The following is a 21914-nucleotide window of genomic DNA, read 5'->3' as shown; positions in this document are numbered from 1 at the left end:
AAAACCACAAAGTCTGTGCCTTCCCAGGTTCTGAGCAGTAGCAATTCCAGTGACTTACAGTCACTCTGTTTATATTCAGCATGGCCTATCGTTTCTTATTTACACTGAGGAGATTTGTTTTTTACCTTTTTAAAGTTTGAAACAACTTCCCCAGTAGGAGACTGGGTAGCTAAAGGGGCGGTAATGTGATCCTGACCCATCCATCACTACGTCATTGGCTGGCCGCTAGCCTGCCCTGGTGGTTCTTAAAAGCTGTTACCATTTGAAGGCTGGCTGCCAGTTTGAGTAGCAGCTTATGCCATATTAGTTGCAGATACGCCTTCAACGGAAACAAATAGGGAGGCACCAAAAAACCCAACCAGAAGGAGGATAAAAATGGGGCTTGGACCTTAGTCATAGGTCTGCATCCAAGAAGAGGGCCCCTGTATTTGCTGTGGCTCAAGGCCATGAAAAAGCTGATAATGTCTGTCCCTAATAGACTAGATGTGGGGTCATGGAAACAACCATGGATTTGATGTCAGATTTGCATCTCGGAGCTGCCTATTTGCTACTGCTGCTGCTGTTCTCTGTGTGACTGTGGGAACATTCAACCCCTCTTGGGCCTCAGTTTCCTCATTTGTAAAATGAAAGGACTGCATTAGATATTCTCTAAGATCTTTCCCAATTCCAAATACTGAAATTATATGACTTTTTCAGTTAATGTTTAAGAGTATTCCTTTATTGACACTTCAGGTCTACAAAGGACTGGTCATAGTACCTTATAATAATATTATAAGTCACTATGAATAGCTTTGGCAAAATGATAAATTGTGTTTCAAAGTGGCTTCTTCAAAGGAAGAAATCCCAATGAAGGCAGTTAAATCAATGAACAGAAGTACCAGCATAGGTACAGATATAAATAAATTAATTTAATTGTTTTTAGTCTTGTCTGACTCCTCATGACTCCATTGGGTTGTTTTGGGGTTGTTGTTGTTTTTTGGCAAGATACTGGAGTGGCTTGCCATTTCCTTCTCCAGCTCATTTTACATATAAGGAAACTGAGGAAAACAGGGTTAAGTGATTTGCTCAGAGTCACATAGCTAGTAAGTATCTGAGGCCAGATTTGAACTCAAGAAAATGAGTCTTCCTGACTCCAGGCCAGATGTTCTATCCACTTTGCCACCTGGCTGTCCAGTACAAATAAATACAAATATGCTAATTGCTCATGGAAATTAGGTGTGACAAATGTACACAAGGAACCCCTCTTAGAAGACTGGAGTTGGGAGCTAAGTATTTTATGTTAGGGATCATTCAGCCAACATGCATTTATTAAGTTCTGTGTGCCAGGAACTATATATAGATGCTGTTATGTTTGGAGGGATATCATTCGACCTGCAATCCATCCAAATGTGTGCAGAAACAATCTTTACAATAGTGTTCTACTGTATCTCCCCTTACGCTTGAAGCTAATGCTGACATGCTGCTGTAACCCATGTGTCCACGTAGACACGACTGTCAAAGCCAATGGATGACCTGCCTGCCTTCTGATTACAAAGCTCACATTGTTCACTAGAGATGCCGGACCAGGAGTGAACAGCCGGGGGCACACATTTCTATGCCTAAGGTCATAAAGAAGCAAGTCCCACTGGAAAAGTGATTTGAAGTTACATAAGTCAAACTGGGTCCTTTGGGAAACAGCAGACATGTCTCAGGTGTGTTAAATAATGCTTAAAGACAATACAAAGCACATTTATTACAAATTAATCAATCTAAGTAGTGCGTAAGGTTCAAAATCAGAAGCACAGTGATGTTTTGGTTCAAACACTGATTCCTGAGAGATCCAAGAAATATCACTTAATCACCCCGTATCTGTTTCCACATCTGTGGAACTACGATAACAGAACTGAACAAGCTTTTTTTTTTTTAACCTTCTAAGTAATTTATAAGGATGGGTGACATTTATGTCTTTACTTAACACAGTATCTGGCATTTGACTATGATCTACTTGAGAGCGGTCTTTCTTTTTATTAATTGTATTCCCAGTGCTTAGCACAGTGCCTGGCACATAATAGGCACTTGTTAAATGGTTTTTTGGCAGCTAGGTGGTATAGTGGATAGAGTGCTAAGCCTGGAGTCAGGAAGACCTGGGTTTAAATCTGGCCTCAGACACTTACTAGCTGGGTGACCCTGGACAAATCACTTAACCTTGTTTGCCTCAGTTTCCTCATCTGTAAAATGAGCTGGAGAAGGAAATGGCAGACCCCTCCAGTAGCTTTGCCAAGAAAACCCCAAATGGGGTCATGAAGAGTTGGACACAACTTACCAACAAATGTTTGTTGGACTGGATAAGCAAGTGGTTGATGGTCAGGTATATCATTGGAATTTAATAAATGTTTCTTTATTTGATTCAAGTTTTCTCATTAAAGGAAGAGCCCATATTTAAACACACTTTTAGGCTTGTAGAGTGCTTTCCTTAACAAAACAAAACTATTGTACCCATTTAACAGACAAAACAGTGGGGCTCTGGGAGGTGCAGTAATTTGTCCATGATTACCAAGCCAACAAGTTCCTGGCCTCTTGACTCAAGAGGTCAGTGATCTTTCCACTATCCAGCATCAAAGTCTCCAAACTGGGGGGCAATTGTATTCAGAATTAGGGGAAGCTTTAGGGTTTTCTCAAAGAATTTGAAGAAGTCTAATTAGGGGGAAAAATCCAAGATTAGTGATTTGTAAGCATGAAAGAACTGATCTACTCTGCACCAACACTGACCCCAAATGCTGCCGCCACAGTCTGCCCAAACAGTCTGCCTTGATTGTTGGATACTAATCACTGCTGACATTTCTTTACTCTGCTATACAAATGTGCTCCCAGCAAGGAGCCCATGGGTTTCTGTTCACAATCCTCCTATAAAGGGACCCTTAAGGTAAATTTCACAAAAATGGTTAGGACAAGGTGAAGGAGACCCAGTATTACTTACTTCTTTAAAACAGGCCCTAGTGTTGTCTGGATAACTAACACACACACACACACACACACACACACACACACACACACACACACACACACACACGGGATATAGAAGGAGTGTGGGAAACACCGATTCCCTATTGGTGGAGTTGTAAACTGGTCCAACTATTCTGGAAAACAATTTGGAATTATGTAAGAAAACTTACTAAATTGTATTTTAGCCCAGTGATACCACTGCTGGAGTTATACCTCAAGGATGTTATTGATGGTAAGATAGGTAAATATTCATTCAGCATTAGTAATACCAATAGTATTAATTAATAATTAATAGTAGCATTAATTAATAGTACTAATATTAATTAATAATAGTGATGTTAATAGTAGTAATATTAATTAATAATTAATAAAGTATACATAAATATCAATAAATTAATAAAAAATAAATTAATAAATAACATTAATAATAGCCAAAAGGGTTGGAATCAAATAATGTATCCAAAAAATGGAAGAGGGAGAGAATGGTTGAATAACTTGTGGCATATGAATGTAGTAAACTTTTACTATACCATAAGAAAAAAATGAATATAAAGAATTCAAACATAAAAATACTTGAAGCAGTGCAAAAGAAAGCACAGAGCCAAGAGAACTGCGTACTTTTCATATCATCTTCTTCATTGAACTGTAAGCTCCTTGAGGCAAGGAATGCTTTTGCATCTTTTTGTATCTTGATATTTAGCATAGTGCCTGGCACATAGTAGGTGCTTAATAAATGTTTATTGTTTGATTGTGGTACATGATTCACGACGTAAATAAGGGTACTATTCCCCAACCACAAAACTCAGAGCGAATAAAAAGGATAATGCACGTACCAGACTATTAAAAATGTAATCAGAGGCCTGGCCAGTGAAGGCTTTGTCATTCTAGCACGCTCACATTTGCCCTTCCTGAGAAGTTGTGTGATTCCAGTCTCACACTTGGAACTCTGGGTATGAGTGACTAGAAGATTTCAATGGATAGTGTGATAGCGAACAGTCCATGACTAGATGTGGAGCAAGAAGAACTGATAACTCAGGAAAGGCTGAGCTAGAATTGAGTTTGTACAGAAAAGGGTCCACCTGCCAATCTTTTGGTCTTTTTTTCCTTTCTATTGGGGAGCGAGGCAGAGTTTCTCTGTGTTGCCAGGTAGGGAAAATGGCAGCTTCTCTAGCTTAGCCTTTGCTTTGCCACCAGTACCTGTGAGCATGTGGCAGCTCGGTTTCTTTCATGTTTATTCTCTCCTAGTCTAAGTGAATGAGTGTCCCAAGATGGAATTAACCAGAAGGTGATAATGGGAGCTCATGAGATTCTGAAGCGCCATCCAAACCATCAGAAGTCTTACCAACCATCAGAGGCACCCGTGCAGTAGCAGGCAACAATAGAGGAAGCATCCTCAGTGACATGTAGAAAGACAGTCATCGGACAAGAGTAACATACCACACCTCGTGGCCATACTATGTAAATAAAAAGTAATGTCACTGTAGCTGAATATTATTGCTCATCATAGTTTGAGGGATTTTGTAAACCTGCCTATATGAATGTGATGAAACAATTGCTAACAATCCCGTTTGACCCCACAGAACTGGAAAGTTGGAGACAAACACACAGTAATCAAAGAATATTGTGTCAATGGTATGAAAGAGTAGAATTGTTACCCCAAAGTAAAAGGACTTTACAAAAATTCTGAAATTGGTCAGTGTTAGCACTCATACAAATAGAAACTCACTTGATGAAGAGCTCATTTGAAAAGGTCTTTTCCAAGAAAAAAAGAGACAAATAGAAAGCAAATCTCATTTTAGGATATTACATCAAAAAACTCTACCCAAATGAAATGACCATATTATACTGTAATTATATACCCAGAACCATATAGCTACTAGGGTAAACTGTGTGCAGAGTATCCTGTCTTCAGCTATACCACAAGAAGCAAAAAGCTCTCCAAGAAATTTGCAAAAGTACAAACTGTAACGTGCATTTTGGTCCAAGGGCTTCCCCCTCTCCCTGCTCCTTTTTCATATCCTCATGGAACATGGCTCAGCTCTCCATCATTTGTTGGCAATGAAAACTAAAGTCAGCCTTCCAGTGCTAAGGCAGTGCTTAAACAGTGTTATGGAACTGAACAGAATACTCACAATGGCCAATTTGCTTTCCCCTCATTCCAGTCATTAGAACTGAGTAACTACCTAACAGAATAATGCTTCTTCAGTAACAGAAAAAGGTCCATTCGGTCAACTGTTTTAACCTAAAAGATGATATAAGTTTTAACCAAAATAGGAAGCATCACTCTACTTATTTTCCATTTGCTGTACATAGAGATATGTAGGTGGGGGAATAGTTGAAGAAAGAGTTTAGGGAGAATATTTAGACATGGAAAAATGGATCATAAAATGATACCCCTTTTGTGGTCCCAAAGAAGTAACTAAGGGCTGGCATAAATAATAACTGGTGGCATTGATATAGTGCTTTAAGCTTTGCAAATCCCTTTACAAATATTATCTCATCTGATCCTCACAACAACTAAGGTAGGTAGGTGCTATTATTATTTCCATTTTACAAATGAGAACACTGAGGCAGACTCAGGCTAAGCCATTTGTGTAGAGCCACACAGCTACTAAGTATCTGAGGCTGGATTTGAAGTCAGGTCTGCCTGACTCCAAGTTTAACACTCCATCCATTTCACCATCTTGCTTACTTATTCTAACTAAAAAAAAATACTCAAAACTATAAACTGTGTTGATTGGGACAATCGCACTCAGTTTTCCAACATTAGTAGATTTTGAGACTCCTTAATATCCACTTTCAATAGCTCTGCACAGTCTGGTGGGGAATTTCAGGTGAAAAAAAAAATCTCAGGGGAGTCAGAACACAATGATTTGAGCAGATCTCTCACTTAAATTACACAGAAAAGGCCCCCTTTCAGGCATTCCACCAAAGTGTGGTGGAAGAAGGCCAAAGAAGCTAGTGAAAAATAAATCAGAAAACTGGGATGCGTTTAAAAGGACAAGGCATATGGCCCGTTGCTGGCCTCAATTTCTTTATCTATAAAATGAGAAAGTTGATCTCTAAGGCCACTCCCACCCCCACCTTCCCAGGTGACACAGTAGGTAGAACCCTAGGCTTAGAGTCAAGAAGAACTGAGTTTAAATTTGGCCTCAGATACTTACTATCTGTGGGGCAATCAATATCTGCTTCAGTTTCTTCATCTGTAAAATGCCTCCCAGGGTTGTTGTGAGAATCAAATGTGCTTAACATATGAAAAGTCCCTGGCACATGGTAGGTCCTTAATAAATTCTCTTTTCCTTCCTTCCTTCCTTCCTTCCTTCCTTCCTTCCTTCCTTCCTTCCTTCCTTCCTTCCTTCCTTCCTTCCTTCCTTCCCTCCCTCCCTTCCAAAACAGCAATCCTTTGAAAAATCTGCCATGTCTACATCACAGGGCTGTTTGTTATGAGCACCACATGGTAGATGTGGAAACACTTTGGAAACTGTAAAAGAAATATGATTATAGAGTTCATTTTTGCAAAGTGCTTTCTTGTTTAAAAAACAAAACTGTGAAACAGGTGGTGAAAGTGTTCTTATTGCCATTTTACAGATGAGCTTTAGGGAGGTTAGTGAGTTGCTGGAGTGAACTCAGTGAGCTTAGGTCTTTGCCTACTGTTCTCATGCCCTCTCCATTAGAAGTAATAGGATCATACTAAAATATTAGTAGGAATTGAGAAATGTGAGGAGCTTCCATTGTGGGAGATCCTTCCACCAAGGCAGATCCTAACCTGTCTACTCACATTAAAAGAAGTCCTGAAGAATTGCCTAAGGCCATTATCTTGTCTAGCTTTAGGAAACAAATGTCAGAGAGAGGATTTGAACCTGGGTTTCCCTCATTCCTAGTCACCATATCATATACCACCTTTGTTGTTAACAGCAGCAGCAGCAGCAGCAGCAGCAGCTTCATAGCACCACTACTCAGCAAATGACTTTAATTTCCACATCTGTACAGATGGTCAGCTAGGTGGCCAAGTGCAGAGAATGTCAGGCCTGGAGTCAGGAAGACTCATAGTCCTGAGTTCAGATTTGGACTCAGACACTTACTAGGTGTGTGATCCGGACAAGTCACTTAACCCTGTTTGCCTCAGTTTTCTGATCTGTAAAATGAGCTAGAGAAGGAAATCGAAATCCATGCCAGTATCTTTGCCAATAAAAGCCCAAATGGGGTCATGGAGAGTCAGAAACAACTGAAAGGAACTGATACTTCCAAAAGTGGAGCCTCTATGCTTAGTGCAGAGGTCCCCTCTGACTTCAAAAGACCCTTAAGCATTGGCCTTCAGATGCTAGTGAAATATAAAATAAAACCTGAAAGAACACACAACCGAAGGACCGTAGAGCTGGAGAGACCTCGGAGCCATTTAATCCAACACCCTCATTTACTGAAGCAAAGAAAGGTTACATAAAGAGGCAGGATTTGAAGTCAAGTTCTCTGATTCCAAAGCCAAAGGATTCTGTGTCTGCAAAGAGTAGGAGTCCCATTCTGATTGAGACACTAGATCAGAAGCTACCAGAACCCCTAACCACTTCAACCTTTTCACAGCATTATAGATCTAGAGCTTGAAAGTACATGCTCTCCTATGAATACACAGAACAAACTCTCCCCCCCCGCAAAAAAATTTAGCCTGGGAAAGGACATAAGCAATAATCCAGTCCAACCCTCTCATTTTACAAATGAGGAAACTAAGGCTTGGTGTTGCTAGGCGACTTGTGGGCAGTCATACAACTAGTTATCAGAAAAACTGGAACTAGAACACAGGTCTCTTGGCTGTCTGTCCAGCGATCTTTTAGCATCACTGCTTCATTTTTTTTAAAACACGCTTAAATAACTTTCCTGTGGACTTTTAGCTCTGATTACCCATAAGCATTAATTCTTACCTGACACTTGTTCACACTGAAATCACCTGCTTTGTTGACCACATACAGTAGTGCCTTTTAAAGCCAAACATTTTATACAGAAATCTCTGTGGGCTTTTATTTAAAATAATAACCAACTACTACTAGAGAAACAGTATTCCTTTGGTACTGATGGCTTTTTACAAAATTCTTGCCTGTGATTTAAAACACACACACACGCACACACACACACACACACACACACACACACAGAGTTCATACATACTTTTTCCACAGTTCCAGGCATATACAGTACTGCACTGTGTTAGCTCTGTTTGCTTTCTCTCCTCTCTACCTCTGCCGTCAAGTTAAACCAGCTGAGGCTGATGGCTTCTTTCCTTCCCCCCTTCCCCCAACACGGTCTTGCTGCTTGTCTTGTTTGGGATTTGTAACCTCTTGGTAATAACAACTGACAGAAACTGGGAAAGGGTTACCAGTGCTCTGTCCTGCACTTGTAGGCAAACGCCTGACAAATCAGCTCACCTTGGCCATAATTCATCCGTCCCCACATCCACAGGGCTGCTTGGCAGTTCAGCCTGCCTCATTCCCCTACCTAATGCAATCAATGCTGTGAAGTGCCTTTTCAGATAGCTCCCCGGTCACCCCTATGTCTCCCCTAAGCACTAGTGACTTGTGGAGCACTCCACAGAAACTGAAAGTTCCTTCCTTCTGGGAAATAAACAGAACTGTTTACCTTCCAAAAGGCGTCTCCTTTAGGATACAAATAGCCATGCCATGGGATGTCCTGTTTCGGGTGGCATATCTGAGGCTGGGGGAATGCACAGAATGAAGCTGCTGCTGTAGGAGGTGGAAGGAGAAAACACAGCCTTCCAGGTGGAAGGGGGAGAGACACCTCTTTCACTTAAGTCTCTGAGTCCTCGGCGACAATGAGTCGATCAACAAACATTTATTAAGCGCTTACTACGTGCATCGTTCTAAATGCTGGGAATACAAATATCTCCCACTCCCTAAGTGCTGGGCGGGAACTTGAAGGATGGATTGGGGGGGGCAAGGGAATGGAAAGAGGCGGTACAGGGAACAAACGTTTGGAAGCGAGTGGGGTTTGTAAAGGAGGTGGAGAGGGACAGGGAGGAAACATAGTAGCCCAGCCACACCAGCCACATGAAGAGCCAAATTCTCAGCTGCCAGTCAATCCGTGTTAGGGTTCAGGAGAGGGAAGGGCTCCGAGGAAGCAGGTATTCTCAAGGCTGGGCGGGTGCGAGTGTGCTCAGAGGTTGCTGAGGTTTCCACAAGGATGGCGTAGCCCTTTATCGGTCTGAAATCAAGATTTCACCTTTTCTCTTTTCTTTCCCTCCCGCCCTCGGTGGTCGCCTGTCAGGAGCTCAGAGTGCCTAAAACAGCTTCGCCGCCTCCCCCCACCCCCACCCCCGGCCGTCTGCCTTCCCCAGTCCCGGGAAGACTGAGGGGTGTGTGAGCTTTAGAAGCACCACGTTGTCCCTTTCCCCTGCAGGCCCCCATTCCGCTGGGCTGAAGCAGTGCGCCTCTCTCTCCCTCCTTCACTTTCACCTTGATAACCATAAGATTTCTCCCCTCCCCTCCCCACCCATGGGGCGACGAATCAAATTCCCCTGCCCTCCGGCTCTGGTGCGCACCAGCCTGAGAGTGGCACGCATGGATGTATGGATCTCCTTACTTCCCGGGGACGCCACGGGGGACCGCCCCCCAGCCCTATCTTCCTCCCCTTAGCCCTTGTCCCGCAGACTTACCAGATGGCCATCCTATCTTTGGGATAGTCCAGCCGCTCCAAGCAGCCCAAGAAATGGGGCAGCGTGTGCGCAGCATTGCGGGCCAGGATGGTTACGAACACTGTGGGTTTCTGCAAGGGCGACTCTGGGAAAACTACCACCTCCGCCTCTGCCTCCGCGTCTTTGGGGTCTGCCTCGGCTGCGAAGCGCGCCCGCAGGCAGCTCCAGAGCGAAGCCAAGGAGAGTAAGACCAGCAGCCGAGACCAGGCGCTAAGGGTGGTGAGGCACTCAGCCATGTTACGCGCCCGACAAGTCCTCTGGCGAGGCTAGCACGGAGCGAGGCTTCCCCGTAGTCTGAGCCGAGCGAGGAGAGCAGAACGGCCAGACGAGACCGAGCGGGGTTGGGCAGAGAGCGAGGGGGTGGGGATGAAGGAGTGGGGGGTGCGGTTCTGCTGCGGAGCTGAAGCAGGCTGCTGCTGCCGCTGTTTCTGCGGTTGCTACCCCTTCGGCTGACACCGTCACCGCCACCACTCGGGCTCACGCAGAGAAGGCTGCAAGGGGGGAAGATCGATCTGGGCTCAACCAGCCTAGCGCGCACACAAACTTGACACTAGTTTTATAGTGCTCTCCGACCCACCCCTCCCCTCCCTCTGGTCTCAGCTCAGATGCCTGGGGCTTAGGAAATGTACTAACTCCTAACCTGCCCGACCCCCTGGTCAGCCGAGACAGCCTCAAACAAACGTGCCTGTTTGGTTGTTTGTCCTCAGTCCCGCGGAAAGTTCCTGTTGGGCTCGGTGTGTGCGGCTGAGGTATGTGGTTTTCTCTCAGAGGTGTCCGAGAGCTCAGAGGTGTGGTTGCCTGTGCCATTAGACACCGGTGTGCACACACGCACGCGCGCACATACACACACACTCATTCACACACCCTCCCCCAAGAATGGCTTTTTGTTCTCCGCAACCAGTTAGTTACTGCACATACCTCTCTATTCTGAATGGCACATCTACTGACTTGACAATCGTTTAACATCCGAAGTAGAGTTTCAGAAGTGGGGAGGAGTCACTCCATCTTTTCAAAACCATAGTGGCTTTAAAAAAAAAATCTACACATAATATTTCCCATTTTCCCTACAAACAAATCTTCTTCAGTCTTAAGGTACCTTCTGCATGCTGTTATATGTAGAACCTGACGCACATCTTCCCCAGCTGCTAGGACTCCGCAATTACTTCGTCTTTTGTATACGCGTGTATTTTTATTTCTCTACTTGTTTTCTCTCCCCCTTCTGCCCTCACCAAAGTAAGGTTCTTGGGGCCAGGAACTATTTCATTTCTGTCTTTTTGTCCTCCAAAGCCTAGCCCAGTGCCTGTCACATCGCAGGGCTTTCATAAACCCTTGTTGATTGACCATTCTTTCTAGGGAAGCTGGAGTTCAGGGCGACTGAGTTGATCCCCAGTTGTTGTCGTTGAGAACGGGGTCCTCTGATCTATGATTTCACTGATGGCATAGAAACTGGAAATGAAATTTCCTCTTCCAATGCAGAACAATACATCTGAAGCTTAGAAAATTTTCTCCGGGCAGGAAGGGGAGGTGGGGCACTTAGGAGCTAAATTACTTGTCCATGGTGACAGTCAGTATATGTCAGAGGAAGGACTTAAAGCCAGAGCTTCTTGACTCCAAAGCCAGGTCTCTATCAGATTGTCTGTGCAGTCAGTAGAATCATAAAATTATAGAGCTGGAATTAACCTTTATGATCATCTACTTCAGTTCTGCAATAAAAATGAAGACCCAGTATATCATTCTTTAATGCAGTCTATCACTCATTCTTGAGCAATGAACTCCCCTATCTTTCATAGTATATTAACTATCATAGATAAGGGCGAATTGTATGTTACTCAGCAATTAGATGCTTTATTCCTAGTAAGCCTTTACTTATGTTTGCTGAGTGATGGATGGTGGATGTATTACTATAGGATAGATCACAGAATGTTAGAGCTAGAAGAATTGTCTCGCCCAACTCCTTCCTTTTTACAAATAAGGAAATTGAGACCCAAAGAGGTGAATTGACTTACATATTATGCAATAGAGTTGCGTAATTATATATGTCATTATGCTTCCATAGTGATAGTTATGCAAAAAATAAGAACTTCAATGAGGCATAAAAAAATGCACAGAATAGAAGGAAGTTGGGAGGGAAACAGTAAAAGTTGGATATAGCTTTGGAAATAACATGATGGAAGTATAATTTACTTAAAAACAAGATACATAATTGAGATGTGTATCTAATCCTTCTTTTTCTGCTCTTTGTATATAAATGCTTATGTTTGCTGGTAGATTTGCTTGCTAAGTTTAGGATGACAAAAATATTAAAACTAAAATAAATGTTTGCTGAATCTAATTTTTTAATATAGATAGAGAAAGTAGATATAATGAAAAGATTACTGGACTTTCAAGCTAAAAGATCTAGACTTAATCCTGGCTCTGTCATTTACTAGCTGCACAAACTTTTAAATAAGTTATTTCACTGCTCTGTCTCTTCATCAGAGAAATGAAGAGATTGGACAATATGATCTCTAAGTTTCTTTCAGAGGCAACTTGTAGATAGAGATCTAGCCTTGAAATCAAGAAAACATTCAAGTCCAGCCAATGACACATGCTACCTGTGTGACCCTGGGCAATCACCTAACCACTCAGTGGTCTAAACAACTCTCTAAGACCACATAAGATGCAGAAAAGGTGTTATTCTGCATTGACAGAGTTTCCTTACTTGGAATTTCCCTTTACTAATGAAATCACAGGTCCAGTCCAATGAAAGATGAATAATTTAGTACATGAAACAAATTCACAACCCATATATTTTGGTTCCTTCTAGCTCTAACACTCTGGAGTATAATGTTATAGTCACACTTGCATAATATGACTTTTATACTTTGATGAATCTATGTGTTCATAAATGTGAATTCTCCTTCTACCAGCACAAATCACAGCCTACCAATGCTTCCTTACGACAATGAGGTTCTTGTCCATATTTACCCATAAATCCTTCACGAAGGATTTACCCAATACTCTGGGGGTCTTTTGGGTCTCTTACCATCATGTGCGTACCATGCCAACACTGAGATCATCCATCTCTTATCCTTCCTTTTCATTAAATGACTGGCCTGCTTCCTTTCCTGTCCTTATATTTCCCTGAATATGTGAAGCAAGTCAATTCACCTCTTTGGGTCTCAGTTTCCTTAACTGTAAAAGGAAGGAGTTGGGCAAGATAATCTTTCTAGCTCTAACATTCTGTGATCTGTTGTTGTTTGTTGTTATTCAGTTGTATACAATTCTTTATGACCCCATGGACCATAGCACAGCAGGTCCTATATCCACCTATCCTTGGTTACTTTCCTTTGCACACCAAGACTCAAAACCTGGATTTATCCCCACACATCTAATTAGTTGCTACATTATACTGATTCTTCATTCATGACACTTCTTGTAATCACCCTGTTCTTTTCACTCATAACTATTCAACTAGAAAATTGTAATAGCCTTCTAACTGGTCTCTCTACTACCAGATTCTCTCTGCTCTAATCCATTCCTCACAGAGCATCCAAAATGATCTTTTCAAGATGATCTGTCCATGACATACTCATACTGAAAAAAACCTGTAGTGGTTCTTGATTGCTTCCAATACTCTAATTCTCCAAAGGACCTCAGATGTCTCTTGGTGGCCATTCCTTCCAGTGATGCAGATTGAAATCCATTCATGACTTCCTATTCTCTATTACTCTTCTCCATGTCCTGTCATATATTTGCTAAAGGGAATACACTTAACATGCTGGGATTCTTCTTCTTATTCTATTGACATTGGGAGTATTCCAATAGGATATGCACACTGCCCACCAGTTATTCCTTTTTCTCACTACATGACCAAACCACCTTCTTCTTTGAACATGTGTTGTTGATGACATCCTTGATACTGCTTCTATATTCCTGTTTGTAATGTATGTTACAGAAAGCTCATATCCACTAAGTGCCTTTTCATTGACTTTTAGGTGATTCCCAATTTCAGTTCTTCTGGGATTCTAAGCACCTTGACTCATACTCATACACTCTGTGAGACAAAGAAAAATGCAAACGTTTTCAATCCCATGGGACCAACATCTACATCTGCAGTGATAATGGTAGAATGGCAAAAAATGGGCCAGGAGGTGTCAAAAATAATACAGTTTTTAGGTTGCCTATAAATATTAAGAAAGTCTAGTGGATAGAGGTCGAGCCTTAACATCAGGAAGACCTGGATTCAAGTCTTTCCTCAGATACACACTAGTTTATGGCCTGGGTAGGGGAGGAAAGCTCTTCCCACATCCTCTGTTTAAGGAAAGTACCTAGGGCAGCTATCTCATCTACTGCCACCTGGCTGTACTTCTGGGCTTCATCATATGAATTTCATCATCCTACAAGATCACATCAACCAGGAAACTCACACCTCCTCAGTGTCCACTGCCCTTGAGGCCTCTCCTACCTTTTATTGGAGAGGGTGGAGAGTGGACATGGAGAACTCCCAGGTCTTCCATTTAATGAAAGTGCCAAGGGCAGTCATCCCATTCGTTCCTCTTTTCAGCTTCTTCCTCTTTAGATTGTGAGCCCCTTGAGTGTTGAAACTGCCTTTCTTTGAATCACTAGAGCTTAGCATAATGCCTGGTACATAAATGTTTATTGACTAACTTAACCTCAGTGCTCCAGATAACTCTAAGATTGTAAGTTGCAGAGATGTCAACCTGCATTAGTGGAGGGAGCAGCAAAATCATAGATCTATTCTCTACAACTTTAAATAATATCTTAGCTGTTGGCACCCTAAAATGAGCTCCTTCTCCAATGACCAACTAGAGCACATGCTCTCAGAGGAGGTGGTTCTTACTAATACTACCTTCTATAGGAAGCCTTTCCCAATCCCTCTTAATTCTAGTGCCTTCTTCAGTTGATCATTTCCTATTTATCCTGTAGAGTGATTGTTTATACATATGTCTCCCCCATTAAATTATGAGCTCCTGAGTACAGGGACTGTCTTTTGCCTTTCTCTGTATCCCAAACTCTTAGCACAGTGCCTGACACATAGTAGGCACTTAATAGATGTTTATTGACTAGGCTTGACAGTCTTACATTTCAACTAAGTAGAAGGATGATTTCTTGAAGAGGAAAACAAAAGAAATGCCATAATTGAGTTTTTTTCCCATTTTGTACAGGATAAAATATAAACTTCTTAGTCCAGCATTTAAGTTCCTCCAAAGTCTGACTTAACTGACCTTTCCAGCCATATTTCATGTTATTCCTTATCCCATATTCTATGTTCCAGTAAGATTTGACTATTAGATGCTTCCTTAAAATCAATATGCTATCTTTCGCTTCACTGTATTTACTCTGTTCATCCTTCCTCCACCCCCATGCCTAGAATGCATTATCTCCTCATATTTCCCTCTTGAAATCCTTCCTTTCCTTCAAGACTCAGTTCAGGTGCCAATTACTATGCTTAGCCATCCCTTTATATCTCCTTCCCAGTAGATTATAAATTTCTTGTGAACAAGGACTATATTATTTTCTACCTCTCAGAACCAAGCACAATACCTTGTACATAGACTGTTAGTTGGTGATGATGATGATGATGATGATTTTGAGCCTTGGTCTCCCCAATCTTGTCCAGGCTAGAAGTGAAGGGGCCACTCATGGCTCCATCCCATTACATCTCAGCATGGAAGCTTTGACCTGCCCTGTTTTTGACATGGGTTGGTTTGGTCTTTATTAGGCAGCCTGTTTGCCCCCTTCTCCCAGGGTTTTACATATTAGTTCTGGAATTGTTGAAGTACAAGATTGGTTTTGACACTATTGCAGCCCAGAACTCCCAAGCTCAAGTGATTTACCAACCACAGCCTCCCCAGTGGCAGGGATTAAAGGTCTGTGCCAACCTGGCCAGCAACATATATAGTAGATGCTTAAGAAATATTTGCTGAAGACTTGTTGACTTTAATCCTACTTGATTCTAAAGCAATTTACAAAATTATGAAATGAGAGAAGAAATGTAAACTCAAATTGGTGAAAGAACAGCTATTGGAGTAAATTCTATTAGTACACGAAACAAATTCACAACTAAAGTGTTTCAGAAGGCTATTTACTTTAGGAGTAAACAGTGTAGCATATATAAACTGTAAGGGTATTTATCCCAACTCCCACTTGAACTCTCAGACCCTCAGTTCAAGATTATAGCTCCCTGTCAAGATTCTAGGAATACCCCTGATGGGCAGCAGTATTTCTTTTTTATAATTTTTAATTTATGGGATAAAACAAGCATTTCCACAACACAGTATAATTCAAAAAATATTGCACATGAAACTGCAAATCTATTATATCCAATTTGCTATTCTGTTTAAAGTTAACATGTAAAATTCTTTTTTTCCCTTTTTTTCCCTTCCCTCCCACAATGGTTATCATTAGACACAAATATGTATATAGCATTTCTAATAGTTTGTGCCCCCATTCCAATGTCTTCTCCCTAATGATTATGGGCTGATTATCAATCAGTTAGGCAGATTCAATTAGCTCATAAGCTGAGGAATTTACTGATATAGGAAGAATAGTTGGTATAAAACATGCCCCTAAAGTTCCCTGCCGTACTTTCTCACCATTACATACAGAGTCCAGGTGAAAGTGGGTTCAGGCTTACAGAGCACATATTTCAAACAGATAACTCATAAGTCCTAGTTGTTAGAAGTTCTTTTCTCCTCTTAGAGGGGCACCCAAGAAATTGTCCTTAGGCATTGTCTAGCTTCTTTGCTAAGCTCCTTAGGGACACTGGAATCTCTCTTCCAACATTTTATCCAGTCTGTTCTGGGCTCCTGGTATACACGTTGCCACCACCTATTGTTGTCCCAGAGGATGATGCTAGGACACAGATGGGAAGATGGGAAATCTTAAAACCTTTGGAACTTTGGAAACTTAAAAGACCTTTTCCCTAGTCAGAGGTGAGGCTGGGGAGCCTTAGGCTGAGGACAAAGCTGAGGCATTATCTTCCTATTCCATTCCCCAAATGGTTCCTCCTCAGAGTTTTTGCTGGAATGCTCTCTCCTGACTCCTGCTTACTCCAATCTCTGGCCTGAAATAGCTTGAAATTTTATAAAGAATCTTAAGATGTGATCAAATTTTCTTAGCCAATCCAAATACGCTTCCTTTGCAATGTCCCTCCAGTTAATCAAGGATATATATATATATATATATATATATATATATATATATATATATATATATATATATATATATACATATATATATGTATATATATATGTATATATATATACGTATATATATATGTATGTATTGTTGCTTAAGGTTTTTGATTGATTGATTGAAGCATGTTCTCACCTCTTTAAGGCATCACTTATTTTAAATGGGGCGAGGTGATTTGATTGATTTGCTTGACCAAGCCCCATCTTAACAACAGAGAAACTGACTGGAGATTCCTGGGGTTTGTATTTTGCTTGTGAAACATTTTCCTCCCTTAATTTCTTTCCTCAATGCCAAATCTATATTTTATTAAAGTTAAACTAATTATTCTTGATCTAAAAATGCTTGCCAGATATGTGGCAAATCAAGACATCTTTCAGACAGGTTCTGTGCCAAAGAGGTATTAAAATGGGTATTAGCAACATATTGAAAGTATTTCAGAAAGTACTTCCTCTTAATGATTTCCCTCCAAATGGAACAAAGAAAATTGAATCCGGAGGCATTCCCAATGGGGAATGGAAGTTATTTACACTGGGAACCCTAACCACATTGCTGCTAAATCACTTATATAATTTGCATACCTATGGGGTTGAGAGGACCCAGAACTGAATTCTTGGACTTTTCTTTCCTATTGTCTCCTTCTATCTAACTGTAATATTCCCGACCCATGTAGAAATACATCCTCTATCACTGGGTGCATAACATAGGAGATTCCTAAATGCTGAAATGGCAGCACTTTTGGGGAGAATTCCCTGCAAACCAATTATTCTAATTCAAGTCAGTTAAAAAAAAATGTATCCAGCACCTGCTATATTCAAGGCACTGGAGAAACAAAGATTTTTCTAAATGGCATATTCCTTAAGGAGCTTTCAATTTATGAGAGAATGGGACCCATATTCAAATAACTATAAGTGCTTTAAGGAAAGATTACAAAGTGCACTAAGAGTTTGAAAAAGGAGAAAACACTCACCTGAAGGCTATCAGGGTAGGTTTCAGGGAGTCCATGACACCTGAGTGTAGCTTTGAAGAGAGGGCTTTCAACAGACTTAGTTGAGAGGAAACTACATTCCAGGTATAAGGGACACCCTTTGGCAGTTTTCTAAGGGCTCAGAGTGCAGGAGATAGGGAAGAGCCTATATCACTGGAACATGGAAGACTGCATTCTAAGACTAGAGGGCAGATAAACACCGGCAACCTCCAGCTTGATTCAGAAGGCCATGCTCCAGGGAGATCTTTTATAAACCTCTTTTCTCTTGGGAATAGAACTAAAATGGACTTTAGAGATTATCTAGTATAGTGCTATCAAATACAAACAGAAATGGATTCCTGTGGGCTGCATAGTGACTTAGAAAACCTCAAATTAACATTATCTATGTTGTATTTTGTTTATTTTGTTAAACATTTTCAAATTAAATTTTAATCTGATTTGTGGGGTGAGGAGGGAGTTTTGTGCAGGGCACTTTGAGACCCTTAATCTAGTCTCTAGATGATGGAGCCAAGGTTCATATCGGTTAAATGACTTATCAAATGTTATTCAGCTAATTAGTTAATGGAGGCACCAGGACTAGGGTCCTTCCTGGTTTTTTGCTGCTACACTGTAGCTATTCTTTTAGATTCCCAACCTAACCCACAAAAGCCCATTTAACCTTCATTGTATTTGAACTATTCTATATTACCAATAGGATTATGATGTATGAAGGAAGATGCTGTCTGCATCCAGATAAAGAACTGATAAATTGAAGTATGTATAGAATTTTACATACATACATACATACATGCATACATGTATGTGTGTACATATTTGTGTCTAATGGTAAACGTGGGGGAGGGAAGAAAAAAGAGAAAAAAGAAATCTACATGATAACTTATATATTTAAAAGGAATAGCAAGTTGTACATAATAGATTTGCAGTTTCATGTTCAATCATCTTCTCTTCAATAATACTATGCTATTTAAATACTTGTTTTATTCCATAAATTAAAAATAAAATAAATAAAATTTTTAAAAATGTTAGCATATCCCAATGGAAAGAGAACTGATGACTTATAGTCAAAAGACCTGGGTTTAAATCCAGACTGATGTTCTTTTCTCTCTTGGATTTTGTGACACTGTTCTCTCCTAGTTCTCCTGCTACCTGACTGACTGCTCCTTCTCAGTCCCCTTTGCTGGATGATTATTCACAGCACTTCCTGTAATGGCAGGGGTGGCACATGGTTCTGTCTTACATCCTCCTCTCTTCTCTCTATGTTCTTCTTGGTGACCTTATTAGCTCCCATGGGTTTAATTACCATCTATATGCTAATTACTCCCAGATCTATTTATCTAGCCCTAATCTCTCTCTTGAGCTCCAGTTGCTAATATCCAACTATCTATTGGACATTTCAAACTCAACACATTCAAAACTGAATTTATAATCTTCCCCTTCCTCACCAAACTCACTCTTCTTCTGAAGTTTCCTATTACTGTCAAGGGCCTACCATCTTCCTAGTCAACCACATTCCCAACTGCAGTATTACCCTCAACTCCTCATTCTTACTCACCTCACATACCCACTCAGTTGTATCGTCTTGTCATTCCACCAACAACAATTTGACCTGCTTTCTCCCTTCATGTAGCCACCACCCTGCTTAAGTCCCTTATCACCTCTTGATTAGACTATTACAAAAATATTCTGACCAGCCTCTCTACTACAAGTCATTCTGTCCTCTAAAGCATTCTTTACATGGTTACCAAAATGATTTTCCTAAAGTGCAAAACTGATTATATCATTCCTCCAATCAGTAAACTCCAGTGGCTTCCTATTGACTCCAAGATCAAATATACACTCTCTTTTTGGCATTGAAAACCCTTTGCAATCTGAGCCTCGCCTACTTTTCCAAACTTATTTCATATTATTCCCTTTCACTCATGCTTTGGATCAGTCACATTGACTTTTTCGTTGTTCATCATGCATGGTTCTCCATCTCTCACCTCAATGTCTTTTCATTGGCTGTCCCTCATGCCTGGAATACATTCTCTCTTCATTTATGTCTCTCAGAATTTCTAGTTTCCTTCAAGGCTCAGTTTAAGCACTATTTTCTTCACTTGTGCCATCCCTCTATATTGACTTTTGTCTTTTTTTATACACCCATAACATGTGCATCTTGTTTCCCCAGTCAAACTATAAGCCACCTTGTTCATTTCTGTCTTGGATTGCTCTCAGTTTCAAAATTTACCTAATTCAAATCTCTCATTTAATAATAACAATAATAGCATTTATAGAGTGCTTTAAGGCTTACAAAGCAATTTGCCTGTTATTTTCTTTAATCCCCAACCCTTTAAGACAAGCTATTATTATCCTTATTTTAGAGTTGAGGAAATGGAACCTGAGTAAACATGAATTGCCCAGGGTCTTATAGTAAACGTCTGAGATGAAATTTGAACTCATATTTTCAGTAAACGTCTGAGATGAAATTTGAACTCATATCTTCCTGATTCCTAAATACAGAATTCTGTCTACTGTGCCACCTAGGTTAAATGACTTGTCCAATGTTACAAAAGTCATAAGCTACAGAATCAGAATTTGAGCTCTGGGCTTCTAATGTCTAAATTCAGTTTTCTTTTCTTTGTACCATGTTTATGAACCCGATCTCTATACAGAAGGAAAAAAAAATCAAATACCTGAATGTTTGACCTATGTAGTGCTTTCTCTTCTTTCTTCTTTGACTTCTAACCTTCATTTTCCCCATTTTCAAATGGATGTTAGGCATCATATAGCTATAATATTAAAATAGACTAACAGGTATCTGAGTGGTAAAGTCAGAGAGAAAATTCCAAAGGACCTGCTGTAGCTTTAGGTGTGTGGTTCTTTTTTTATCAGTGGAAATAGCACATATTTAAACTCAGGAATTTAAAACAACAACAACAAACAAAGCTTTTCTCATATTACCTGTGTAATGGCCAGCATTTCAATTAATAGTGTTTATTTTATGCATTGGTCATGTTTCTTTTTCAGTGGACTCCCTTAGGCAAAAAGAGAGCCAATCAAAGGGAAGAAATTTGTGATTTGATTTTTTTTTCATGTCTATTGTTACATATCAAATGGTATTCAGGGTAATTTTTTCTATCCTGATGGGTAGTTTGGGGCTGTGTGCCTATTCCTGTTCTTTGTGGAGCTTTCCTAAGGTTTGAAGTTTAATGGTAAATGAAAATTCTTTTGTGTCTATTGGGAAGCTTGCACCTGATTGTAATTACTGAGCTGCTGTTTTGGTGGAACTCCTCCTGGACCTCCACCAAACAAAAGATGCTTTTAACATTTGTAATTGCTGACCTGTTTGTGTCTCTTTATTTTTAGATTCTATGAACATTCAGTGATGGTCAGGCTTAAATTTTTCTTGAGTTACATGGTCATTTTACATGCTGAGATGCATTAAATGTTGGAATCAGTTGCCAGTGAAAGTGTAATATTTCCTTCTCTGCAAACAAAAGCTAAGCATAGTCTTACCTGTTTCAGATAATCTAGGTGTGGTCAATCACAGGACTAATGTCCTTGTTTTCAAAAACAAAACAAAACATTCATTGGCACCATTTGTTTTTTATATGGTCCTGCCCTACCCCAAATGTGTAACCAACTATTTCTTCTAAGAAAAACACTTGAACAAAACCACTGGTAAAGTGACAGTAACTGACAATGTAGTCAACATTTAATATCACCAAGGCCTCACTTCTATATCAAATGGAAGAAAATGGATTTCCTTCTCTGTCCTCCAGGATCAATATTGACTCTCACAATTAATTACTGTCGTTTCCAATGATATAATTATATATCATTGTCTATATTTGTCTATATTTTTCTCCTGATTTTCTCTATATTAGTTCATACAGATCTTCTTATGTTTCTCTGATTCCTGCAGCTTAATGATTCCTTATGGCATAATAATACGTGTATAAATCACATTTTTTCTAGCCACTCACCAATCAGTAAAAACTCACATTTCCTATATTGTTTGTTTGTTTGCTTTTTGCTATGACAAAATGTGCTGCTAGAAATATTTTGATA

General features: G+C 40.4%; 1 protein-coding gene across 1 annotated transcript in view; it reads right to left on the bottom strand.

The window, feature by feature from the left end:
- COLGALT2 (collagen beta(1-O)galactosyltransferase 2) overlaps positions 1 to 10238 on the bottom strand; it is a 132664-nt gene extending 122426 nt beyond the window's left edge. Inside the window, exon 1 of the mRNA XM_020984390.2 lies at positions 9641 to 10238. Within this exon, the coding sequence (XP_020840049.1) occupies positions 9641 to 9915 (275 nt within the window). The 5' untranslated portion in view covers positions 9916 to 10238. The remainder of the gene's footprint in view (positions 1 to 9640) is intronic.
- Between the last annotated feature and the right edge of the window lie 11676 nt (positions 10239 to 21914).

The sequence above is a fragment of the Phascolarctos cinereus genome, unplaced genomic scaffold (assembly GCF_003287225.1).
Source record: "Phascolarctos cinereus isolate Bilbo 61053 unplaced genomic scaffold, phaCin_HiC Scaffold_5;HRSCAF=322, whole genome shotgun sequence".
In the NCBI taxonomy this organism is placed as follows: domain Eukaryota; kingdom Metazoa; phylum Chordata; class Mammalia; order Diprotodontia; family Phascolarctidae; genus Phascolarctos; species Phascolarctos cinereus.
The sequence above is the reverse complement of the archived record's forward strand: the minus strand, read 5'-3'. Positions and strand labels throughout refer to the sequence as shown.